General features: G+C 44.2%; 1 protein-coding gene across 28 annotated transcripts in view; it reads right to left on the reverse strand.

The window, feature by feature from the left end:
* RBFOX1 (RNA binding fox-1 homolog 1) overlaps window positions 1-27760 on the reverse strand; it is a 2066775-nt gene that overhangs the window by 123127 nt on the left and 1915888 nt on the right. For all 28 annotated transcript variants that reach the window (XM_045461768.1, XM_045461754.1, XM_045461744.1 and 25 more), the window contains 2 exons: window positions 10804-10947; window positions 4103-4156 (listed from right to left, as the gene is read on the reverse strand). In XM_045461768.1, the coding sequence (XP_045317724.1) occupies window positions 4103-4156; window positions 10804-10947 (198 nt within the window). The remainder of the gene's footprint in view (window positions 1-4102; window positions 4157-10803; window positions 10948-27760) is intronic.

Below are 27760 nucleotides of genomic sequence, written 5' to 3' on the forward strand. Positions count from 1 at the left end.
GACTGAAGAGTGTGCTATTGTTTTCATCTTACGTGAAAACCCAATTCCTCTAGTTGCTGGTGCAAAGACTAGAAGAGGGGGCTGCTGATGCCACTCTAAAGATTCATTTTTCTGGGGGACTAAGAGTTTCACAGCTCACTTCTTCCCACTCACCTTTGCACACACAGCTCCTTCTCCCAGGAAGACCACCTGACCTACCTCCTTCCCTTCCCTGGGAAACTCCTACTCATGAGAAAGTTCACTCGCAGCTTAAATGTCCCTTCTTCCCAGAAGCCTTACCACCCCTCACAACACAGGTCTGCCTGCTTGGCTTCTCAGTAGCCTCTTACGTGCCACACAGCACAGCCTGCAATATTGCATTTGGGTGCCCTCCCTGCCCCCCCCCCACCCCCCGCCAACTCCTCAGGAAAATCTATGAGGACAGGAAGCACTTCTGTTTCCCTTACCATGAATTCACCTGTCTTCTTGTACCTGGAAGGGAACCGGTCCTCACAGGTAGCTACGGAATCAAAGATCAGACCGTATACTTCCTACATGTATGACGCGCTAGGGGCGCCTGGGGGACTGAGTCCATTAAGCATCCGACTCTCGGTTCTGGCTCAGGTCATGATCTCACAGTTCATGGGTTTGAGTCCCACGTCAAGCTCCATGCCGACAGTGCACTGCCTGCTTAGGATTCTCTCTCTCCTCCTCTCTCTTCCCCTCCCCTGCCCTCTCTCTCTCTCAAAATAAATAAATAAACATTAAAAAAAAAAGGAAGTAGCTCTATCTGGCTGTATCCCCCAAACACAATACTTTAGAGCTAAACAAAATGTTTTTAAATCTCGGGGCGCCTGGGTGGCGCAGTCGGTTAGACGTCCGACTTCAGCCAGGTCACGATCTCGCGGTCCGTGAGTTCGAGCCCCGCGTCGGGCTGTGGGCTGATGGCTCAGAGCCTGGAGCCTGTTTCCGATTCTGTGTCTCCCTCTCTCTCTGCCCCTCCCCCGTTCATGCTCTGTCTCCCTCTGTCCCAAAAATAAATAAACATTGAAAAAAAAATTTTTTTAAATAATAAAAAAAAATGTTTTTAAATCTCATAAAGGAAAAAAAAATTTAAGATCTCTGACCCCTAAATGCTATCATATTCTTATTTTCAAAGTCTGGCACGTCTTTTTAAAATGTGGTTTCCCCGTATACTTGCTACCTGTGTATACATTTATGCTTTACATTCTCAGGATAACATAGGCACTGTCTGTGTTTGTATAAGGTATATGAACATGCACACCCCCCGACCCCCAAATATCCCCAACATACAGCCGTACTCACTGGGCACTGCAGGACCTGCCTCGGGGACCGTCTCCAAAGAGAATGGCCAGAAGGTGAGCTCCTAGCTCTTAAGGGCCACCCACTTCCCCTGGCTGCTTCTCCTGCACCAAATCATGAAAATGAGGTCCTCACAATGGTTCAGGTTCCTCAACTATTTAAATGGCAATGTTCCTTTAAATAGGGCCCTTTCCTGTAAAGGATGATGCCAAGTATGAAAAATGTCCTCGTGTGAGCTGCTGTCCCTATTTAGCAGGTGCCCCAAAGGACTGTCTGGATGACACTCCAGTCAGCACCTGCAAGACGGGTTGTTTCCGAGGAAGCATACCCAGCCAGAGAGGCTATTTTTGATGTCTCCTAATCAAAAGGAAAAAGCAGGTTCACAAAGTCAGTCTCTGGATGCAGCAAACTTAACTGGTCTTCATTGCTAAAGCCCCAGAGACAGGCTAATCACGGCAATGACGGGGGATGTATTAAAAATAGTACCTCCACTGTACGTTCAAAATAGCAAACGATATTCTTCTAATGTCCCAAAACAGCTCTCGAAAGGAATTAAATAGCTTTTTCCAACGGGCAAACGTTACAAAACAAAATATAAATTAAATATAAATTTTAAAAAAGGCAGTCTTTAAAAGCAGTAGCATTACAGACTCAGGATTAGAAGGAAGTTGGCCAACATTCCGGGTCATCTTCTAGGATTTTGCCAGGAACGCATCAGGCCTGAATGAAAGGGATTAGGCTGTGTACATTTTTTTGCTTTTCTTTTTCTTTTTAAAAATTTTTTCAACATTTACTCATTTTTGAGAGACAGAGTGTGAGTGGGGGGCAGAGAGAGAGGGAGACACAGAATCTGAAGCAGGCTCCGGGCTCTGAGCTGTCAGCACAGAGCCTGATGTGGGGCTCGAATTCCCAGACTGCGAGATCATGATCTGAGACGAAGTCAGACGTCTAACCGGCAGAGCCACCCAGGTGCCCCTTTTCTTTTCTTTTTTAAAGACTTTATTTTTGAGTAATCTCTACACCCAATGTGGGGCTCAAACTCATAACCCTGAGATCAAGAGTCACTGGCTCGATGGACTGAGCCAGCCGGGTGCCCCTGGGCACATTTTTTCTTAAATTCTTTTTTAATGTTTATTAACTTTTGAGAGACAGAACAGAGTGTGAGCGGGCAGAGGGGCAAAGAGAGAGGGAGACAGAATCCGAAGCAGGCTCCAGGCTCTGAGCTGTCAGCACGGAGCATGACGCGGGGCTCAAACTCACTGACCGCAAGATCACGACCTGGGCCGAAGTCAGACACTCAACTGACTGAGCCACTCAGGCGCCCCGAGGGCACATTTTTTCTTAATGCACTTTGCATTGCAGGTATAGAAACAGCCCCTGTAATAATTTTCATACAAGAAGCAGAAAGTTAACTTACGTTTCTCCCAGACTAGAGGTCCCACCACTGATATAAGAATGACAAAAAAAAAAAAAAAAAAAAAAAAAAAAAAAAAAATCCAAAATTATGGAGGAAGGAGGTCCTTGAACAAGCAGAACCAGAGAGTATAATGAATTGATTCTTTTTTTTTTTTTTTTTTCCTCATCTGGCATATTGCAACATCATTTTGGCTATGGAGAGGAGAACACTGGATTTTCTTCCCTCACAGCAATCTGCAGCATCCCATTCAGGAGGGTAAATGTGCAGACTGCCCAGGGAATAATACATTCAAATGGTTGCTTCATGGAAGGAGGTCTGCTATGCCCAAGAGAGTTGGCACTGTCCCCCTTGGAAAAAAACAGTTCTTCTCTTAACCCTCCTGGATACTGACTTGTCCCAAGTCGCCTGTATAAGGAAAGTTATAGGGCTAAATCCAGTATCTCTGTATCTGGCAAGCGATTTGTCCCAATATCCACTTTCACAGTCTGAAGATGTAAGAAGGGAGCTTAGAATTCTGGACAGCTTGGGGACTGGCACCAGGGATTTAGAACTTTAACAACAGGCCTGGAAGGTCTCGTAAAACACAGATTGCTGGGCTCCGATTTTGAGTATCTGATTAGGGCTGGGTTGGACCCTGAGAATTTGCATTTCTAAGTAAGTTCCTAAGTCCTGCTGCGGGGATTGCATTTCGATGACCACTGAATGATACAGGGGATACATTGAGAGACATGGGCCTTTCCCCCCCAACCTAATGTATTTCCATGTTGAAGGGGCCTTTCCATATAATCCTCGACCTTTACTAACACTCTTACCTCTAGGAAAATCTACTTTAAAATTGGTCTCCTATAGGGGAAAAAATTCAAAGCAATGGCAAATTGCAAAATGTGGAGTGGTGAACATACTAAGGAAAACAATTACATTCAAAAGGTTGGTGTATGTGAAATTTTCTCCCCTACAACCCAGGAAAATAACTGCACTTTATTAATACAGAATAATCACATATTTACCTGCGCATGAGACTATCAACTCACTTTTTAATATAAAGAACATAATTATCACTGAAAAACAAAAATGTAGCAACAACATTATTTTTTAAGCATGGGTAATTTTCCTCTGGAAACTTGATATATATATAAATATATATATAAATAGATAAATAGATAGGTATAAAACAGCAGTTTTAAATTACCGCCCCCCTTATACATTTACACTAAACCCAATGTATTTCCCACCATTTTGGAAACTGGAGGAGGTCTCTAAAGGAATTCCCATTAAAGTGTATTTTCACAATGTGCTAATTAAAACAGTGCAGTTGTTTTCCATTATGCATAGCAAACGTTTAAAAATAAGCTAAACAATCCTGAAGTAAATTAAATTGCTTACCTTTGAGCCTCGCTCATTAAAAATAATTTCAACATCTAAGATTTTACCAAATTGCTGCAAAGAAATAGAAATGTTTTATAAGCAAGAGAAATGGAATAAATCATATTATGCACATTGGTAATTGTACCCCAAGTCAGAGGTTTTTTTTTTTTCCTCTTTTATTATCAAGGATAGGCATTTTCAGTTGTTTTATCCTTAGAGAAGTGCTTGAACCAAGAGACTGGAACCACACATAGATTTCCATCTTGCTGGATACCCCACCATGTGAGAGGGTGTAGCACTGGCCTGGGGCAAAATGTATAGTCAAGTGGTTAGTTCCATTTTCCTTTTCTTATGTGTGTGCAATAACTTTCCCAGGCACTGAGCAGCGAAGGTGAAAACTGGTTGGTGTGTAAACTGATCGACCCTCCTATGCTACTCTACTCCACTAGCTACTGGGAGAAACCTCCTGGAAGAGGTGTGGTTTTCATAATAAAATGTCTGATGATGAATCATAATAATAATAAAATGAATCTGATGATGAGGATTACGGCCCTTGGCCCCAGCATAAGCTGGAGGAACAGTGAGGCCATGGAAGAGAAGTCAAGTCCAAAGAGATAAAAGCAAGATCCTCGAGGTGGATACCCATCATAATCAAGACACCAGCGTAGCTGTGATTAGCCCTCGGGCTGAAACGTACTTCTCTCAAAATGATTCCCCATTTTGTTAAACAAACAAATAGATTTTAGACAATTAGCACGAATAGACTCTATAAGGGGTGAAAGCAACTTGACATATTGAGGCGCGGAAACATGGTTTCGGATTACAAATAGGGCAGCCAAATAACTCACGGATGCCCAGTTAAATTTAAATTTCAAATTTTTCAGGATAATTACACCCCCTGCAATATTTAAGACATACCTATACGTAATAAAATATGTTATCTACAATTCAAATTCAACTATTGTTATCTTACGTTTGTCTTCATTTGCTAAATCTCATAGTCCTAGGGAGACGTGCACGTCAAACAATTTGTGATTCATACTTTTAAAAAAAGGGAACAAGGACTTGGAATCAGAAGCATCTGATAGTCCAAAATCTTTTCCCCTTGACATTGGAGTCTCTTCCTTTTTCTTAGCTTGCATGAAGTACAGTGGGTATTTATTTATTTAACTTTTTTGAGCGTGCAGGTGGGAGGGGGTTGTTGTGAAAGTATGCGACATGGCCCAGGAAAAGTATGATGGGAAATTTACCCTGATGCAGAATGAGGGCGAGTGCTCCTTTTAGTGATTAAAAAAATAAATGGAACCACACAAACTAGTATGTCCATCTTTTTTTCTTGTATTTTGAGCTTTTGTATTATTCCCTTTGCTTTTGCAGCCTGGATTTTTATTGCGTCCTTTGTTGCCCTAAGAGATTCTGCATTCTGTCTTTTTCCCCAGGGTAGAAAGCATTAAGCAGCCTCCATGTTGCAGAGGACAGAGTGGCTGGGAGGGAAAGAAAAGGAACCAAGGATAAGAAGACAGAGAAGAGAAGACAGCTCCCCTGGCCACTATACACAGGATACCAGGGGGCCCTGAGAATAAGTGGCAAGAGGGTGCAACTAGGATTTGAGAACAAAATTATTTGAAACAAACAGAGGCTATCCTCTGGAACATACAAATAAATCTACCTTCCCTGGAAAGGCAGAAAAACAACTATGCACACTCCAGTTGAAGAGAAAGAGCTCAAAACCTTGAAACAAAAGTGGTTTGATGAGAAAAAGGGAATCCAAAGCTATGTCATGGAAACGTGCCCATCCCCCAGGATACAGAGGCGGTCAGGGGACTGCACGTTGAATTTGTCTGGTGGAGCGGACATGTTTCCCGGAGAAGTAGAAGGCTAGGAAGAAACAAAGAAGCAGTTGGGCTGGGAGAGGACAGGGGAGGACTACAGTGCCAGCAGGAGAGATGGAAATACCAAGAAACTCATAGGTAACTCACCCTGCAGTTGATGGACACTCTAAGTTCCTTTTGGTCAAGAGAATGTTCTTCTATGGAGCATTTTCTGTGCCCTAGATTTTGGGCAGAGAAAGTTGTTAAAAATAGAAGAAGAAAGCTTCCAGGTTTGGGAAATGCAGGATTTGCCGTTGAAAGGGGAGCTGAATTTCATAGTAAAAACTCCTCCCGTTTGGGAACTCCTCAGAAGCAGTGATTTTGATATAACCTCCTCAGAATATTCAGTCCACACAGATGCTATCAACACATATTTATGAGCCTGGAAGCTTGAAAAGGATCGCTTCCAAAACCATGAAGCAAATGTCATCTACGGAACATTCTCTAAGCAGTCAACATGAAAACACTCCCTTTAAAATAAGATCTGGTTGAGACAGAACCAACCAATCAAGAAGTAATCCTGGCATGTGTCATCCCCTAAATGAAACAATGACACCATATGCCCTGAAATGGTCTCAAATGTTTGCCTCTTTGGCAGTTGCTACTGGGTGGGTGATTCTCAGAGCCAGCGAAGCAAGCGAGGCAAACGGGCAAGAAGAATACTGGTGTGAGCCCCATTTCGAAGACAGTTGCATACTGTATTTATAGTATCCACAGTTTAATTGGGAAGTTTGGTACTAATGATGTAAACACAGCTGGCACACGTTCAGTTCAAACAGACACGGCTCGCTCGCAGACATTAGCTCGCATTTGTCTGCTCAACACCCACGGTTAGCCGCGTTCCACGACAACTCCAAATCCACGCGAGGGGTCTCAATAGCTGTATCAAGAACAAAATCCAGAAGCTTACAGGCATGCACTGGAGCAGGTACGTACCAGGCATTTTCAGACAGTCTCAGATCAAATAATATTTCCCTGAAAAAATGTGAACGATGTTCAACGGTTACAGCATAAAACATGAAAGTAAAGGTTAGCTCAAAGAGTGTACATGGAGGCTAAGAAAAGGCACCGTCTCAGTTTTCTTTGGGTTGGCTTCATGTCTGGAATGCAGAAGTTAGGAGGCACCAGGCCAGGTCCAAAAAAATAAATAAATAAATAAAAATAAAGCCTTCATTGCTTCTAACAGCACGGTGCATGGAACTTTGCCAGTAACACTAAAGGGGCAGGCATCTCTGTTTTATTACAAAGAGGTGATCATGAAAGCTTCGTTTGCATGTTCTGAAAGTCATGTGGTCTGTTTCTGGGTGACAATTATGAGTGATTTCACTAGATCACGCATCATGCCTAGAGGGTTTGTATTTTGATAACAGAAGCAAGGCTGTGCTGTAAACAAGGGTATTGTGCACATTTGAATCCTATACTCCGTGAGTAGTTATTTCTGAAAACAGTCCTGTGATACAATGTGTCCTGTCAGTGGTCTGGATATATCATAACCACCTCTCTCACTCACCTAGGTACCTGTACACTTCTAAAGGTAAGGTAAAGAATCATTCTGCTCAAGAGCAAGCCATTACAATCAATTTGGACGAAATCCACACATTTCTTTCATGGGATCATCAAGATTTCACACATAAAGAAAAGGCACTCTCACGAATGCTTCCTGAAATAAGGACAGAGCTCAAGACTGAAGTAGCCAGGCCAGAAGCAATATTTCTTACAGTGAAACACCCAGAACCAATGCCCCTGATCAGTTCCTTTCGGCCCCACCTGGCATTTTAAAAAGACTCTGGCTCCACTGTGGCCAGGTAACTTCTTGACCAAAGACTGTTCTATGAAAGAAAGAAGGAAAGGGAAAGGGAAAGGGAAAGGGAAAGGGAAAGGGAAAGGGAAAGGGAAAGGGAAAGGGAAAGTAAAGAAAAGAAGAGAAAAAAGAAAAGCAGGAAAGAAAGAAAGAAAGAAAGAAAGAAAGAAAGAAAGAAAGCCTGAACTTGGAAGATTTAATGCCAAACGCTAGAATAAATTCATCCAAAGGAGGAGGAAATAAAGAATGTCAAGTACCGAGTACATGGTGGGAAAAAGGTAACCAGAATCGTAATGAACAGGCCCTGAAGCCACAAATTAAAAACAAAATGTGAGCCTCTTGCAGTGACCATCAGGCCTGCAGAAGTTGCAAACTTCATGGCTGAATTACTAACGGTGGCAAAAGTTGTTTATGAACACGGCCAGGTTTTAGGCAGTTTGAGAAGAGAACTTCCTCTTTTGTCTTGTTTTGGTTTCAGTTTCAAATCCCCATGGCCGCATTTAACAAAAGAGACAAAGGAGAAAAGCCCAAAAATCTTGGAGAGGGTTTTTCTCTGCAATCACACCCATTCTAGCTCCTGTTAAAGTGAAGAGACAAAGGGAAAATAGAGCAATAAAAGGCAAAAAGAGATCTCATGTCCAGCTGACTTGGAAAAGGCCTGAGTGGAATCAAAATGTGGTATCTTACAGTAACTATGACCGCAAAGAAACCACACTTAATTCTCTCAAGTGGAATGTGGGGAGCCAATCAGAATATTTACAGATGCCTTTCAATGTGATTCAAGCCACCAAGCTTGTCGTATAACCAGAATGGGCTTGCCACCACCAATGCTTGGCTGGGAACAACAGATTTTTAGCTTTGAGGTTCCATTCTTCAGAACAGAGGTTGTAAACCAAAGAGGCCTCAGCATTATTACAAAGAATCCAGGAATCCGTATATGCCTGAACATTTTTATAGCTGAAACTCCGAAAAAAAAAAAATCTTGCGTACTTTTCAAATGAGCACAGATGCTGTTTGTGATGAGCAAAATTAATTTCAATATTACTGAAGGCATGCTGCATTTTCTTAATTGATACTAAGCATATCTATCATCTTGTCAAGTCGACGACGTCTTGTCAGTTGCTTAAAATGTTTGACTTTTACAAACACTGGCTCTGAAACCAGTAGATTGTGATCAGACTTTGACAACCGGTAGTGTGTTTGGTCTTTGGCAGGACTCAGCCCTGCACCGCTTGCCCTGGCCCCGGGAAGACACAGAGGCTCAGATATCCGTGCAAGCAGGATGCCTTCTTCGGGAGTTCCAGCTGTGGATTTTTCCAATACGTCTCTGACTTGGCTGTGTAGTCCTCTGGTGACTTTTAAGATAACAGAGAAGACCAGGGAGGGAAGTGCACCCGCAGGGGGGCCGCTGCGGTGAGTGACACTCTAAAAGACCACCAGGATGGTCATTAAGAGGGCCAGATTCAAAGCCAACATCCCAGTGACACCTGACGAGGGAAGATGGACCACAGAGCAAGACTTTCTAACCTGACGTGGCAAAAGGAATCTAATTCCTCTGGCTGCCATCATTCAAACCTGGTCTCACTGCTTTACACACACTTAACCTCCACTTTCACTTTGAATGCTCTGCACTTTTCAAAGTCATCTTTGACCTGAGAGTGCCCGAGGGTATCTCCACTCGGCAAGAGTTAGAGGGCTCAACTCAAGGTTATTACCAAACGAGGAAGATAAAAGTGCAGAAGCTGACCTTTTCCTCTGAAATGTCAGGATTCAAGTCTGGGTATCTGAATATGAGGATGCTTGCTCTGTCCTCGTGTCAGATGCATACTTGATAAACATCATGCATGTTCAAGAAATAAAAGGTGCAAGCAAGCGAACCCCACAGTTGCAGAGTGATGAGCCAGCGCTCCCCTTTACATGAGGGGGGGGGGAGGTGAGGTCTACTCTGCCCGGGGTTAGGCATTGCAGTTCGGCTTCTTCTTATTCCTCCTGTAACATTTGCATCCATCCACGGACTCTTAGAAGAAGAAACGCCAAGCAGCCAACCTTTCCTCTAAGTCAAATGCTAAGGCTGTGGTTCTGTTCAAGGAATCCACAGATATCTCCCATCAGTCCTGGGATGGATGTCATGAACAAACAGGCTGAGTACGTTTGCAGAAACAACAACAACAACAACGACAACAACAGCAACGACGACGACAACGACAAACGAAGGATACCTAAGCCCTGTCAGAATTTTATCCTTTGGTGGAACTGAGCCCAAAGACACGGCTAACTCATTCCTTCTCAAGGTGGACACTGCGACATTTCGTCCAGGAAAAGAATCAGAGTCATGGCGTCCTACAAGGAAGCAACCCTATCATTTATTTTCTCTAGGTTGCTCGTGGCTTCCGCCCTGCTCTGCATTTCCATCATGGTGCCTTGGAAAGGCATCTCTGTGGGGATAACATCGCAGTAAGAACCTCTGAATCCTCACCACCAACTCCAGGAGAATGTACAAGGCAGGACGCAAGTCAGATTTAGATGTCTTTAGCGGCTTTTTTTTTTTTTTGGTTTTGCTTTTTAATGAAGTTTTAGGCAGAACTAATTATTCTCTAAAGCTGCATCTGAAATCCAAATGCACAGTGCCTGGGAAAGAGTGAGGTATATGCAGGAAAATGTCGTGATAACTTGTCAACTACAATAGAGAGAAGAACCAAAAAGACACAAAATGTTTATTTCAGCCGTGATGTAGGGTTCCGGGCCACTTGATTTGGGAGCATCAGTGAGATTCTTTCAATGCTATTTTATCTGGGAGCTCATTTTCCTTCTGACTTTCCCGTTCCTAATTAGAAGAACACCATTTGGCCAAGTGGGAACACGGTGAACACATACAAAGAAATGGATACTGAAATCGTGAAGAGATTCTGGCCAAAATACAGCTAAAGACTAGGATCTAAAATGCCTTTCTTTTCCCCGATGTCCACATCTCACCTTCAGAACTTACATGAAGAGAGGGCTCTGGGGACCCCACAGCAGGCACTGCAGAGGAGAAACGCACTACTTACGCCAAACATTTGTCGGAGGTCCGGATCTCGGAACCGGAAGGGGATGTTGGAGACATGCAGCCGTTTGGGCTGGGACTTGTTTTCTGAGTTTTCAGAAGGTTGTGTCTGGGGCTGGCCATCCGTCGGTGCTGCGTCATCTGTCTGCTAAAAGGACAAGAGTAAAGAGGCTCTGAGTGGACCTACGTGCTGTTTCCAAACTGCTTTTGCTTCTCCTAAATGGTAGGAAAATGCTGGAACAAAGGAACAAGGACAAGGAAAGAAGTGCTGGGTCATTCATTCATTCAACATTTCTGAAGACCCCCTGAGAGCCTAACGTGGATCTGGGACTCAGTAGCAAGAAAAGCGGACAAAACTTCCTGCCCTCGTGGAGCGCAATTCTTATGGTGGGGGTGGGGGGCAGGAAAGGCAAAGGGCTCATTAACAACGAAATATGCAGCTGGTAGGAGAGCGCCAGGAAGAAAAATAAAGCAAGGGGATGGGGTGGTTGGTGTGGAGGTATTGGGGGAGTTTTAATAATTAGGCAGAGAAAACCTCATCACTGAAGCTAGGAGAGGGTGTATCCCTTAATCAAAGGTGTCCAAAATCTTAAAACATCGCCTACCTAATTGTTGAGAGTGTGAAGATAAAATATTAGCAAATGTAATAAAACATTTGGAAAGGTTGTTTGGTGCTCTGCAGTCTAAGTAAGCATCTGATTGACTTAATTTATTATTAAGGCTTTAACTTCTTGTTTTTTGATTGTGCAACTCTATCGTGTCTGTTACAGCTGACCTCGTGTGGCTAGTTAAATCTGAATGAATTAAGATTAAATAAAATGTAAAATGCAGCTTTTCCTTGACATTAGCCACATTTCAAGTACTCGATAGCCACCTGGGGCTAGGGGTTTCCATGTCAGACGGTGCAGGTTTAAAGCATCTCCAGCACAGCAAGACATTCTGTGGACCATGTTGGTGTAGATAAGGTTACATTATTAGCATAACTCGTTACTCTGCTTCCCGTTCTTGCCAAAATGAGTCTGGACAACATGATATTACATCGGCACCTGGATATGGGTAGGAACCAGGAGAAAAGTCACGGTAACATTTGGTATCCTGATAGCCATGACGGGTGTGGGTACTCTTGGTTCTAGAGATGCTTCTAGAAACTTTCTCTGCAATTAGCATCTCTTGCCTCTGGGTGGCAGTGGATGCCATTCACATCAGTCAGTTGCTTCTCCAAAACCATGATGGAAAACCTATATGGAAGCCCATCAAATTGATGAGCAAGGAACCAGCCTCACCTACTTATGAACAGTTTAGAAGCCTATTAGCTGGGACGAAACTATCAATGCAATCAGCCAGGTGTAAAATAATAAAGACACAGAGAAGGAAACAATTTCACAAAGTGAAATATGTATTTATATATATTAAAAAATATGTATGTTTATTTTATATACATAAGTGTTTTATATATGCCATACATATACATTTTGATATATGTTTATCAAAATATATATAATATATATTATATAATATATATAAAATATATAACATATATTCATTATATATATCATTATATATATCTATATATATATCAATATATATCTATATATATATCAATATATATATAATATCAAAATAACATGGGCATAATTTGTGACTGTCTCGTCAGTACGTGTGTTTATTGGCAGACTTCATTTCCATTCTCCTTACTGATACATCCTGAATGGCATTCTGATGCTTTAAAAAAAACTTTTATTGGGGCGCCTGGGTGGTGCAGTCGGTTAAGCGTCCGACTTCAGCCAAGTCACGATCTTGCGGTCCGTGAGTTCGAGCCCCGCGTCGGGCTCTGGGCTGATGGCTCGGAGCCTGGAGCCTGTTTCCGATTCTGTGTCTCCCTCTCTCTCTGCCCCTCCCCCGTTCATGGTCTGTCTCTCTCTGTCCCAAAAATAAATAAACGTTGAAAAAAAATAAATAAAAATAAAAAAACTTTTATTATTATATTTTTAGCGGGGGGAGGGGCAGAAGGGAAGGAAGAGAGAATCCCAAGCAGGCTCCACTCCCAAAGTGGAGCCCAACTCAGGGCTGATGCCATGACTGTGAGATAGTGACCTGAGCCAAAATCAAGAGTCGGATGCTTAATCCACTGAGCCGCCCGGGCGCCCCCTGAATTGCATTCTGAAAGCAAGACCTTCCCAGGGGCTGGCAGAAGACTGTTCCAAGCTGGTTTGGTATCTAAGGCCCCCCTGGATGACTTCTTTAACCTTGAAGCGCTATGTCATGTCAACAACAACAATGCACTTGGTCATTCTGTCTATGCTGTTGGAGTGAATAGGCAGGAGGATGGTGATAATCCTCTAACCTGGAAAACGAGTAATAATAATAATGCACACCTTCTAAGGCTCTGCAGGGACTGACTGCAACCACATATGCCAACTTGGCAGAGTTTTTGTCACATGGCATACGGTCAGTAAATGGAAAGCAATGAATATTTTAGAGTTATGGTGATTTTTTTTTTTTTTTAATGTCAAAACGAGGAGTGAAAAACCCTCTCTCAGGTAAAGGAAAGGTTCTCATGGCTCCTTATACATGTTTTTACTGAGCAACTACTAGACACTGGATCTGTAAGTCAGGCCTCCCAACACATTCAGTTTCCAGTTCAGAGGAAGAGAAAGAGGGTAGAAAAAGACAGTTGCAAGGCTGGGATCACAGGGAATCACAGAGGGCTGCGTAAACTTGAATCAGGGACATGCTGCAGGGCTGGATGCCTTAAGAGGCTTGCCAGTTCTGGGGGGTTATATTTTGAGTGGGAGGTATCTAACAGAACAGATGAAGGGGGCGGATGCTGTACCCGCAGTGTGCAAAGCACATGGAAGGACGCAAAGGTGAAATCATGTTCTGGATTCAGGGGGCTTCCGCGTGTGATCACTGGTCAGTGCAGGTCATGTGAAGGAAGGACAGAACGATACATTGTGGGGGTAGTGGCGGTTGGGTTACAAATGGCCCTATACATAGAGCAAGAGTATATATTTCATCATAAAAGCTGTGACGAGCCATCTATGATCATCGCGGGGCATGATGTGATCAGCACAAGACGCCAGAGCTGAGCTATAGCCGACAAAAGATACACGCAGGTTGAATGGCTGGCTGAATCACTGACTGAACAGAGGAAGGGATTACACGTGTATCAATAAAGTAACGAGTGAAGGAGCAAACGGTCTGCTTGGCACCTTCAAGGGAGTCAAAACGCAGTCTTATAACAGCGAGGCCCAAACAGAGCAGGAATGTTTTCTCTGCTGGTAATAGGAGGTTTGGTTACACAACAAAGCCAGCGACATGTCCTTGAACCACATGGTGGGGGTCTTAGTACTCTAACCTAAGAAGCTCTGTCAGCACAAGCAGCTGCTGAGACCCTGAACCTGCAGCTCTAGATTCTTTCCTCTGGAAAGAAGTTGCTGTTCAAATGCAAATTAAAACAAATTCCTTCTCATCCCAAGAAAGAAACTTAGATTTGGATTTGTACAGAACGGCTGGATGTTTCAGCTTAATAAACCTAATTAGGAATTACAGAGATTATGATTAAACATATTAAATGATTAATAGCATTATGCCGCTCATGTGAAAATTAAAATTAATCATCTTTAGTCAAACAGGACTTTGGAGAAATCTTTGCGTTGTTCCCTTTGATAAAAAACATACAACGCTCAATTAATCATTTTGTAGTGTGGGCATGTATACAAATGCTCATCAATTGTTATGTCGGGATACCTGTGTATTAAAGGTAATTTTTAAAGATAACACGTAAAATGGAAAACAAACCAACAGTGTTTCAGATATCGTGGGTGGATGGAGAGGAGAGGGAAGAGGATGACGTCAGGATCCAGAGGCCGAGAAAGAAAAACAGATCTGTGAGCTCAAGCACGCCTGCTTACACGTTGGGACGTAACACAAGTGGACCAAACGAGACCGGAGCTGTGCAAAATAGCTACTCCGGAACCCGGGGCACGGTCGGGGTGAGGCCTTCCAGAGTGGTCCTCACCGACTCTCATGGTGAGTAGGTCAGGATGAGGGCCTTCCCCTTCCTTTCTCCTGGGAACTTTCATGGAAAACATACTCAGGACAAGCCTGAGTTTGAGGTCGTTGTAGTCTCCTAGGAAATTACCACAAATGTGGTGGCTGAAAGCAACAGCAATGTACTTCCTCACAGTTGTAGGGGTCAGACATCTACAGTGAGGGTGCTCTCAGGACCACACTCCCTCGGGGGGCTCTGCGGGAAGGCCCATCTCTACCTCTTCCAGCTTCTGGTGGCCTCTTGGCTTGGAGTTGCCTTTCCCCAGTCTGTCTCTGTGTTCATACGGCCTTCTTCCCTCTGTGTGTCTGAGACTCACATCTCTGTCTGCCTTTTTCTTCTTTATAAGGACATTAGGCACTGGGTTTAAGGCTCACCCTAGACCTTGGCTTGGGATCCTTAACTTAATTACATCTGCAAGGACCCTTTGTCCAAATAAGGCCACGTTCATGGGTTTACAAGGGTCAGGACATGGACATATCTTTTGAAGGCCACACTCAACCCACTACAACCTTTTATTAAACAAGAAAACAAACTGGAAGTACATGTAGGATGGGTAGCTGTAGTCAAGGAGGAGATTCATTTTCTACCACTTAAGGTGGCCTGAGGTTCTCCAAAGGGTTGGCCCCACACCAGGTCCAGAAGAATAGAGAATGTCTCTGCCTGAGCTGTCCCAGGTTCCCATCTGTCGCCCTGGGAACTTTAATGAGTTCCCTAAATAGAGGAGACTGCAATCTTCCCTTTGCCAGCCTGGGCGCCCTGGCCGCCATTCCATCCCTACCCCTGGAGGTACTGACGCCCTTCAGCAGGACTGAGACGCGCTCCACCAGCCTCCCGAGAGGCAGCCGATACTCCAAACACAAGGACAGTCCTGCCAGTTCCCTGAGCCTAGAGCTGTACCTCACACAGATGGCTAAAGCGGTCACGGCATCCCTGAGAAGGTCGGTGAAGCTTACGGCGAACGCCCAGAGCGAAACTTCTACCGACAAAAATAAAATAACGTAGAAATTCTAAGAAGGTTGCGCAGGGAACTGCACATCTAGAACGTGTATTCCCCAAAGTCAGGGCTCCCTGCTAGGGAGCTACATCCCCTGAGGCTGGTGCCTGGCAAGGCTTCCTTGGAATTAATTGCTCGAAGAAGAACTCTTGATTTATCCCTGATTTTTTTTTTTTCCTAAGTATCATTTTAGCTCTAAGTGGGACGCAGCTGAACTGGAAAGATACCTCATAACCATGTTTCGGAGATCAGAAGATAGAACATAAAGACCAAGCAAATTACTGCTGATCTGCTCGCTCAGAGATGAGAGGAATTTGAGAAAACAAAGGATGTTCGAGGCAGAAGCAGAACGGCCAGGGCACTTGCCCTCTCTGAACCCTCTAGCCCAGGCCCTCATCCTGGGCTGTGATATTCAGTATGGCCTGGCCCTGACCCCCTTGCTTCTTGAGGCTCCCCAGTCCTGGCTCACTGGCCACCTTGTTCCTCCTCCCACCCACTCGGCAAGCTCCCTCCTTAGGCTTCACACCGGTCATTCCTCTGCCTGGAAAACTCTCTCCCCAGATGCCTATGTGGCCGGCTTGCCCCCTCTTGCCCATCGGCTGTCTGCCCAGACATGACCCGTCTGAGAAATCTTCACCTGCCTGTTACCAAAGTACGTATCACTTCTTCCTTTTAGGTTACGTGCTTCTGTTATTTTCTCCTGTGCCTGTCTTCTCCACCAGAACGCAAAGTCCACGAGAACAGAGACTGGGGAGTTTCCATTCACTGTTCTGCCCTACACCTAGAGCAGTTTCTCTACCAGAAATGGTGATGTGGGGGCTGCTTAGCTCTTTGACCTGGGGCTGTCCTGTGCACCATAAGATGTTCGTTCAGCAGCATCCCTGGCCTCCATCCTCTAGACGACAGTGGGACAGCCGGAACTATCTTCAGGGGTTCAGGTGCTCCCTGTGGGGGGCGGAACTGTACCGACTGAAGCCGCTGATCTGGAGCACACGGTAAGTTCTCAGCAAGGGCCTGTGGCGTCAATGAACAGGTCTGGCTTTGGTATCGGCGAGCGGCACAAATGCTAACTTCACGTCTCTCGCTCTTAGTTGCGGATGCATAAAATCATAAATGCACATCTGTCCTGGACGCTTCAGACTGGGATAATGTAACCCAAGTCTTGCAAACAGTTAAGTCCCATGAACAAACAGGGAATGCGTATCATTACTATTATTAACAGCGTTAAAACCATCGGGGTTTGTTCTTTTCTCGGGCGTGTGGATACGGACGACCCTGAGATGTAGAGGCCCCATCACGCAGGGGAGGCTGCAGGACCCCACACGAGTGGAAAGTCCATTAACCCTAAGAGGTGTGTTTCCAGGCAGCCGTTGGCAGAGGTTCGAAAATAAGCTCATTAGGGTGGCAAAATCCAGCTTCTACTCTGGCCCAGTTCGAGAGCCCTATTAGGAGTCAGGATGTGTGCCGCAGAATTTTTCCTAATAAACAAACTCCCCAGATATCGGCGCAGGTTATAAATGTTAAGAAAACACCACCAGCACTTTAATCTCCCGAAGATCACTTAGTGCTTCCGCAAAGACCTTAATAAAGAACCGCGGGGCTCCCTCTGCTATAATCGTTCCTAATTCAATGAATAGCTCTGAGCAACCCAAGGCTAATCCTGGTGAAATTGGATTTTGATATCGACCAATCCGGGGATGACTGTTGGAGAGAATACGCATAGTTTTTGTATGTGCCTTTCAGATTCTGGCCCCGCCCCGCGGGCTCAGCTCTGAGCCCATGAGGCACTGCTGAGCTCACCTGTGTGCTATCTCCCGGGGGTGACCAGGTACCCAGTGGTAACGCAGGCCGAGGACATTTGTAGCTGGGCATCCCTGAGCTAAACTCCAGTACTGTCACATAGGAGCCGAGCTCCTTAAACCCTTCTGGGCCTGTCTCCTCAGATTCAAGTAAGGATAAAAGGTTCCACCAGCACCTATGTGGGGGCAACATAGGTGACCATCACAAGGGCGGATGAGTAAGATGTGAAGCTGTCAGCAGAAATCAGAACTCGGAGAGAAATCAGAGACTTTGAAGCACAGTGCTGAGTGCCTGTAGTAGGGGCATTAACCCTAAAAAAAACAAGAACTGTACCAAATTATATTTTGCCACCCCAAAATACGCCTCTTTGGCACAAGGGTCATTTCGGGACAATTATTTTTGAGAAACAGCAGACACAGGAGAAGCTCCAAAAACAGTAGAAAATACCCTTTTGTACGAGACATTCACATTTATGAGGAAATTCTCCATTTATAGGGGTGTCTTCCTCTCAGGAGGCACCAGGAAGAGAAAGTAACTAAATCTCTAGAAACTCTCTTCAAAGGATAAGTCAAGGACCTAAATCTGCATAACCGCCTCACCCTTATTTACCGTGCTTTTCCTAATAACCTCCCCATCGCTGGCTCCCCTGGCCTCCCAACATCTTTTGTCTTCAGCTGGAGATGATGTTTAAGCTGGTGGCTTGGGCCATGCCAGGGAGTTACTTGGTTTTCTTGGGTAGGTACCCTGTCTACAGAAGGTAGACATGTTATTAAATTCCTGTTTGTCTCTTTTACCACAGGGTGCTTCAGCCAAGAACCTAGAAGAATACAAAGAAAATTATTTTCTTCCCCTGCACGATGGAAATTAAAAACTCATGCACTCATCACATAAGACTAGATACGGTTCAGGGACAGTGATCACACACTTTAGAGCAGCCATTCAACAAAACAAAATAGGAGTCACATACAAAATCTTAAAGTTTCTAGAAGCCACGTTTCTAAACAGGAAAAAGAAATATGTGGAATTAACTTTAAGGATATATTTATCTTAATCCAATTTACCAAAACTATGATTTCAGCGTGTAATTAATGGAAATGATATTTTACATTCTTGTTTTTCTGAGTCTCTGAGATGTTCAAATAATTTGTACTACAGCTCATCATCTCAATATGGACACTGCATTTTCGTTAGAAATACCTCATCTATATTTAGACTTTGAAAAATTGGCAATTGAATAGCCAAGATTTTCAAAACACACCTAAAAAGCTTTTAATAATGGAATCAACTGTCAGTGTCTAAATTTTAATTACAGTTGAGCCTAATTAAAAATTCAGTTCCTCAGTCATACCAGCCATGGCTCAACAGATACCTCCAGCTGGCAGAATAATGCCCCCTTCGAAATATTAATATCCTAATCCCTGAATACAGAGTTCACAGACTCCCTGAAGGGTGCACAGATATCCACAGATCTGTGGATAAGGACCAGTGCTGTGCGAGGGCATTCCACTCTCCCCTGAGTTGAGACATCTGATGCTGAATACTACCAATGCCTGATTGCTTATGAGCCTAGTGTGGAATCAGCTAATGGGTCAGGTAATGGGATGGGCACTAAATATAAAACTGTGCTGAGGTCCTACTGTGACCCTGGCATCTTGCTAGGCATTTTTCATACCTTATCCCACTGATCACCGTAACAGTTTGAAAAACTGAAGCTCAGAGAGGTTAAGTTACCTGTCCAAAATTACACAGCTAGGAGATGGCAGAGCCAGGATGGAACCTAAGATATCTAAGTCCATTTGCTGGACTCCATATTCCAGACCCCAATGGCTTGTCAAGGCCAAGAGGAAGGTGCTATGGAAAGTCTAAAGACAGCCCAGCCCTAGAGGGCAACTGCTAAGCACTTGCATAGAGGAGTGAAGATTCGCTGGAGGTCTAACTGCCTGAGCTCTCTGTCTGGGCTCGAACCAGAGTGATGAGCTCTGCGAACAGGGCTCTATCTCAACCAGTTGGCCAAAATCAAACCAAACCAGGCGGCTTCAGATGCCTCCTCCGAGCCCCTAGAGTCCTGTGCTCCCCTCTGGTGAGCTCTTGTCGACCATGTATGTTTCTTATTATCAGATTACTTACCTGTCTGTGCTACTAGAACATGAACATCCGAAAGACAAACACTACACTGAATCATTTTTGAAGCCCTTTACTGTGCCAGCAAATATTTATTGTGTCATTCAGAACACCTCTTGGGGCCCAGCTTCTTTTGTCTCCATGAGCATCCCCAATTCTGCCATGAGGGTGTCAAAACCCAGCACCCAAGCCAGGATGCTAACGAGCACAACTTTCCCCCGCCCCCCCGTACAGCCTAATGAATATCCAGCATCTCCCCTATCCTGCGGGCTTCCTCCCCTCCATGCCCAAAGTGCTTTACAGTGATAAATAAAAAGTGTCCTTTTGAATAGCCAGCTGCTTCTTCCTCCTCCACCAATCAAGTTATTTCTCAGAGAGAAAAGCTTGTGAGTGTCTTCGAGGCATTATTTGATTAAGTTGACAATATTATGTGAGCGATGGTTGAGTACCCACTGCGATGTACTTTGGACCAAATTGATTTGTGTAACGAACACTCGCTCTGTCTCTTCTTACAGCCTGAATAGTGGTCTTGATTTAGCCAGTAATGCTGGGCACCAAGTGAATTTACAGGGTCCACAGTCCCTCTCTCTCAATCTGGAGAGAATAGCAAAAGAAAGGCTGGAGTGGCATAATTCAATACATTGTACTATAAGCTCAGAAAATGGTATCACAGAGCTCTGCAATATACCTATTTGATTTGATTTGTAAACCTGATAAAAAAGCAATCGAGAAAAGTTCAGGGGGAAAATATATATGTTCTAAGCAAAAAATGTAACGATATTGAATGTGTACAAAGAACCGAAGTCCTGGATGGGGAGGGGGAGAAAATCATGCATACTAAATCAACTTCATACCCTGCGTTAGACAATATTGCACATTCTCCATTTAAAACGAAGCAAGATTGTGCGAAGTTATTTTCCATTAAAAATAATAATAATGGTAAGCCCAGGGAATGTGAATTAAAACCCACGTCTCGGGTTTTCTCACAATCCTACTTCAAAACGGGGCTCGTGCAGATTCACTCAGCTTCCTGATTTTTCATTTTAGCTCTGTAGGCAAACAAATAAGTTAATCACACAGCTTTGGATGTAGTTAATGCCTCCTTCCTAGCTTGGCAGGGCGGATTCCACAGCCAGGTGACACAGATTTAAGAAACTCATCACATTTCCCTCAACCCGAATAAATTCAATGCTTTGCTGGAATGATGAAATTCTTCAGAAAGCAGAAGCCCTGCGGGACACAGAAGGGCTGACTCCAAATTCTCTTGCTCTTTTTTTTTTTTCACCCTTTGAAAGTATAGGATGAGCATTCAAGAGGCCAAGTGTTTAACACCTCAGTAAAGGCGATGGGCTGCATAGGTGTCTGTATAACTACACTCGAGCTGCTGTAACAAAACCCCATGGACCAGGTGGCTTCAACTACAGTCATTTACACGGTCATTTACTTCTCCCGGTTCTGGAGGTTGGGAAGTCCAAGATCAAGGCGTCAGCATAGTTGGCTGCTGGTGAGGTCTCTCTTTCTGGCTTATAACCTCCCTATGTCCTCTCCTGGTGGAGGGAGAATGCTGTCTCTCTCTTCTTCTTCCTATAAGGACAGATTCCCACAGGAGGACCCTGCCCTCATGACTTCATCTAACCCTAATTACTTCCCAAAGTCCACACCTCCAAATGCCATCACGTGGGGGCTTAAGGCTTCAGCATAAAGGGGAGGGGACACAATTCAGTCTACAGTAGTGTCATTAAAGCAGAGCCTGCGAATACCTGGGAATGTGACATGTTTTGTCCTGGGGAGAGAAAGGAGTTTCAGTGGGCTTGAAACCAGCTGTTTTCTCATCCAGTCATTCAAAATAGATTTATTGAGCACCTACTACATATATATATATATATATATATATATATATATACATATATACATATATATGTGTGTATATATATATATATATATGTGTGTGTGTGTGTATGTATGTGTGTATGTATGTGTGCACGTTTGGGAGCTGGTGTCTACTTCTCAGTGGACAGGAGTCATAAGACTCCAGAAAGAGCTCTTTCTTTCCTTCTCCATGTTCAAAGTTTCAGTTTTTAGTTCCAGAAACAAGGAATTGAAAATAACTACCACTACTAATAACAATAACAATAAACATTTGTAGACTCTGGAATGAGTGATCTGGGTTTGAATTCTAGCTTTACCACTTCCTAGCTGTGTGACTTTGAACAAGCTCCTTAACCTCTCTGGGCCTTGTTTCCTTGATCTAGAAAATAGAAATATTATTAGCATTGCCCCAGGTGAGTCAATATATCTAAGTGCCCTTCCTGGCCCTTAAGTGTGATGACGATTAACATCTAGAATAGTGCTTGACATCTGATAGCCATTTAATAAACATTGGTCACATGATTAGCACCCTGCTAATCTCATTGCATACATTGTATTTCATTGCATCACCTGATGACTCAGAAAAGAAGATTCTATCTTTTGTCCCCATTTTATGATAAAGGAATGGCTGTTCAGAGGGGCTAAGAGCTGCTTCAAGATGCTCAGTCAGTACATAGTTGGTGGTGTGGGAGAATGGTTGAGAGCCCAGGCGCCACACTTCCCGAGTCAAATCCCTTAATGACATCTAAAGATGATGCAACAGCTTTCTGGCCATGTGGTTATTAAAAACTCAGACCAGGGGCACCTGGGGAGCTCAGTCCGTTAAGCGTCTGACTCTTGATTTCAGCTCAGGTCGTGATCTCACGGTTCATGACATTAAGCCCTGCATTGGGCTCCGCACTGCGGATTCTCTCCTGCTTGGGATTCTCTCTCTCCCCCTCTCTCTCTGCGCCTCCCCTGCTCATGCTTTCTCCCTCTCTCTCTCTCAAAATAAATGAATACGCTTAAAAAATACCTCAGGCCAATCCATTGTAAAGCTTCCAAAGTCAGTAGGATTCAAATTCTCTTCCTATTACTCCAGACCCGTGTCCTCATAGACCTGTGTCATGATGGACCTGCCTCGGGCAGGGGACATTTCCTGCTTCTTTGCCCCTACTATCCAGCACTTGGCTCTGTCTGCTAGGGGGAGCTGCTTCTGGGATCTTCTTCCTCATTCTCCTCTTAGGTCTTTCTCTTTTGGAGTTGGGGTTTGGGGGAAGAGACTGAGGGGGCAGAGGGCACCCAATGAAACAAGATCCCTCTTGGTGATCAGTAGCAAATGCCCGTTTCTGCTCTCTCTCTCATTCTGCTGGAGCTCGTGGGCCACTGGGGGCTTCTGTGGGTGTGGGAGAGCCTGAGGTGTAGGTATGCTTGGGTTGCTTGGGGGTGGTGAATTGCCAATCCTTCGCCCTCCATTGCTGCAGAAGGTAATGTATCGTCAAGGTTGGCCGGCAAGCTGCCCACTCTCCTTTCAGATGGGGGTCCCTCTGTCAGCACTGGTTTTCTGAGCATCCTGAAAACTCCTTCCCTGTCCTCTGACCTCTAGGCTCTCCCAAGAGCCAGGGCAGATGGCAGGTGTCCTAACACATTCTCCATGACAGTTCTCTCCCATCCTGCTGTTTGGGACTATGCCAGTGAGCCTCCACGGTAATAAATCCCCAGATAAGAAGCAGGCACAAGTCTCTATGTTAATGACATCACTGCACCCAACTAATTTAAGGAACACGTCAAGTTCTCCCCAGAACTCCGCACTGCCTTCTGCTTTGATGGCATCATCAGGACGAGTCTTCTATTTCTCTAGCTCAGTGAGCATCCACCTGAAGGAGCTGGCGAACTCCCCTTCGTGCTGGCAGCCCGCTCTCCCTCCCCAGGAGTGACTCTCTCGAAGCTCTACCCTCACCCCAGCCATAGCCTCCTGGTTTTCGTAAACCCATCCCACTCAGAAATCAAGGCCAATTTAAATATCGATTTAAAAAGGAAAAATGTTGATATCTTACACTGAATCCTCAAATCCACCCAGCTCAAAGATGTCCCCTCCCAACGTATTATGCAAGATTTAATTTAACCAAATGGCAAATCTATACATTATGCAAATTTTCCAGACCTAAGAAAATTGCTGAACGGTTGCAGAAACTCGGTGATGAATTTAAGATGGAACTGATCTCAGCTAAAATCCCAGGATTTTCCTTACTAATTACTTCTTTCTTTGTATAAATGCTTTGAACAAAGAGACAAGCACTGTGAGGGGTTTGCTCTGGGTGTACTGGGGTTTCTCCAGTATACCCAGAGACATGTATACATATCATTCTTTGGAATGTTGATATGTCTATTCTCCTACATTTGACAGTCAAAGAATCCTGTCACATAAAGTACACAATTTCTGAAAACTGACATGATTCAGATTACTTCTGAGTTCCAGATTCTATTCATCAGTGGGCTAATTTTTCCTGCACTGGTGGGTGGCGAGGAGTGTAAATATATTCTAAGAGATGGAAATACTAAGAAATATACTCTGAAAATAGAAATGACTTCAACTCCTCTCCAGTTTGCTCTTTACCTAGACAGCACATTTTTTTTTTTTCTTAAAAATGCCATATGGAAAATAGTGTGACTTTGTGGGCCATACTGTCTCTGTTGCATGGGAAAACAGCCAGAGGCGGTATCTAAACAAATGAACATGTCATGTTCCAATAAAATTTTAGTTACCAAAAAAAAAAAGAAAAAAAAAAAAAGGCAGTGGGCCATAGTTGGGCATGATGGATGATGGTCAGCACTCTGGTCTACACTGTTTGATGGTCAGTACTCTGGTCTACACTGTTCTATTTGGCTGGCATTTAAAGAGCTCCCGCCTGTATAAAGGACATTTGTTAGAAGTGAGGCATAAAGCATGAAGAAGACATACCCAGAGCCTGTGGGATCTCCTGGTATGGCAGGGGACAAAAATTAGGCATGACACAATTGAAACACAATGGGTGAGTTCTGTTACTGAAGGACCTTTGGAAACATAATTCAACAAGAGGGGAACATGGAAAACTTCTTGGACAGTCTTATTCATCTTGGCAATTGTGTATTAGTGGGGCTCACAGGTCTAAAAGTCCAACTCTTAAAATGAAGAAAGAGAAGTATCTAACCAGTCCTGGGCTCTTTCTCATCTAATTGTGTCATTCAAGGCTCCAATAAGGAGAGGTCAGACTTGAAGTGGTAAGATATGGATGGTAGCCATGACGGTGGGTGACATCCTGTCGGAGTGTCCCTTTCTTCACCTGGGGGAGAGGAACAACAATGCAGCTCCCTTTCGGATCCCAGAGAAACAGGGGGATTCTGCCCCAGAAAGTGCTTTGGCCACTTCGAAGTGCTGAGTATCTGGAGTCCATCATTTCCATTTTTCTTGGTTATGCTACTTAAAAAGCAAGGTTTGCTCACATGGCAGGTGACAGTATCTGATGTCTGATGACACCAGTCTGGCAACCAGAAAGACTCTTAGTGGAGGCCCTACACTTCAGCAGATGTGGATTCAAGGACAACTCCCACCGATTTCTCACTGTGTCCTACTTCTTGGAGGAGATTTACTGCACCCAAGGAAATGAAGGCCCTGGTTTCGGTGGTCTTGCAGGTACCCATCAGGTCTCAAAGCCAAGACTCCGAGATTCAGGAGCGTGGGTTGAGCGAGGGGCCCTACCTTGGTAAGGGGTTCTTGGTCACCTTAGCAAGACGCAGGCTTTGTGGTCTGAAAGGCAAACACGCTTGGGTCCAGGTGGAGGCGCAGAGAGCTCTGTGGATGCTACCTCAGTCTATCTCCAGGTACACCCTTCAGGTCACCTTTAAGTCACCCGGGGAAGCTTGCTGCAGATGCAGACTTCCGGTCCCCACTCCCAAAGTAACCACTTGGAACTGTAGACCCAAGATGAATCGTTTTAATAATCCTCAGGGGTGACCCTGATGTGCTCTAACACCCTCATGGCCACCCCATTTTACCCTGGGTAGGCAACAGTGCGAGTTTACGTGTCTGCAATGAGGAGAAACCAAATGTGGTTGATCTTGGACATGTGACTCTACCCCTTGATACCTTACCTCTCCTGGCTTTAAAATGGGGATTTGTGAAATCATTCACTCAAAGGCTATTGATTGACTACCTTCAATGTGACTGGAAAAGAACCAAGGGACAGGGGGAGGATTAAAACCCTAAAGCAGGCAAAGTGCTTACCAATGGCTTAAGGCATTTCCTGAGCACTCAGTAAACATTAGTCATGGAAATTCTTTAACTTCCCTCCATGTCCACCTTCCAAAAGCAGAATCACTGTTTAGAGGGCAAATTGCAAGCCTTGGGTTGGCTCTCTCTTCTGTATCAGGGTTTGTACATAGCTCCTGGAGTGCTCTTGATTTGGGGGGCATGCCTTTCTCTCTGATTAAAACTTCTGTCTAGAAAAGAGACTTTTCTGGTTTTAAGGTGGTTGGGGTGGGGGTGGGGTAAAGGGAGGTGATGTTTCAGATGAGTTTCTCTTCTAAAAGTCAAGCAAGACTTCCTTATGGGACCTCAGATGTGCCTAGCTTTTTCTAGGAAGTTATATATATGGAAAGAGAGAGAGAGATGTATAATGTATACATCATAATACAATCACAAAGTTGAATTCCAAGGCAGATGGAACATTCTGATGGGGAGGCTCACTGCTGACTGATTATTTGATGCTTTCGATCTTTTATATTGAATTTGAGATTACAAGCCTCCTTTTCCATTCAGCCCTGCCCTGCAGCTTTTCCTGACATTTTGTTATCTTTGCGTAAGCCTTTCAGGAAGGGCCTCTGAACCGTCCTCCTGTGCTGGCTGCCAGGGAAATAGGATTACTGCCTTATTCTTCAACATGGAGCAACCATGCTTCATTGAAGGTAAAATAAAATAAAACTTTGGAATATTTTTATTCAATTTTTCAAGAAACCTTTTAAGATGAGTAACAGTGGAGTTCATTTAGCATAGCTGCCCATGAGCATTTGCCTGGAATATGAATCCCATCTACATTTTTTAGATGCTTATCATATTATATGTTACTTTCATACACTTACTTCAAATGTGCTCTAAGAAAAGGCTAAAGGCGCTGGCTCAGTAATTTGAGTGTGCACCAGGATCATGCGGGGAGCTCTTTAGAAATGCAGATTCTAGGGGTGCCTGGGTGGCTCAGTCTGGTTAAGCCTCTGACTTCAGCTCAGGTCATGCTCTCAGGGTTCGCGGGTTCAAGCCCTGTGTCAGGGCTCTGTGCTGACAGCTCAGCCTGGAGCCCGCTTCGGATTCTGTGTCTCCCTCTCTGTCTGCCCCTCCCCTGCTTGTTCTTTGTCTCTCAAAAATAAACATTAAAAAAAAAAATAAAAAAAGAAATGCAGATGCCAAGGTTCTAGCCTTTTCAGTGCCCTCTTCATCAGCTTGGAGTAGAGACAGGGAGGTGTCTGGGATGTTTATTTCTCAGGTATTTTTTGAGCCTATTGTTAAATATGACCTTTAATAAAAATTAAATAACATAAACCCACAATTAAGTAAAATACGTAATAAATACTCAAAGCGCATTGCTTCCTAATTCTTTTGGTACATTTTACTATTATCTATATGGTTTTTCTGGCTTTTGTACCTGAATGGCCGAGATACCATAAAACAGCGTTCTCCTGTATGTCTTTTGCCAACTCTGTGCTCAGTGACGAGGCAGTGGTAGCTTGAACAGGACCAGGGTGGGAGTATTTCCACCATGGAAATCGGCAAATGCTTCACCTCAGGCTCCTGAACACCTCCTGTCCTACCTCCTCAACCCCAAGCAGGTTGTTAAACACCTACCAGCACATCACTGGCTAGAGCCAGCAATATTCATTTGTAACAAGCCCGTACCAGGCTATTTGAATAAAAGTAGGGTCTGGGCCACAGTTTAAGGAAATGCTGACAAAGCTTGAGAAAAGCCACCTCCCCACAAGAGATGTTGTCTTCTGGTCATTTTGCCAGTGGCTCTAAAACTCTTCTTGGCAAGAAGGTAGGGCCAGGTGTGGACAAAGGGCTAGATTATAAACTAAAGGATACCTAGGTTCCAGACCTAGTCTCAGGACTTCTGT

Source organism: Leopardus geoffroyi, chromosome E3, assembly GCF_018350155.1.
Source record: "Leopardus geoffroyi isolate Oge1 chromosome E3, O.geoffroyi_Oge1_pat1.0, whole genome shotgun sequence".
Lineage (NCBI taxonomy): Eukaryota > Metazoa > Chordata > Mammalia > Carnivora > Felidae > Leopardus > Leopardus geoffroyi.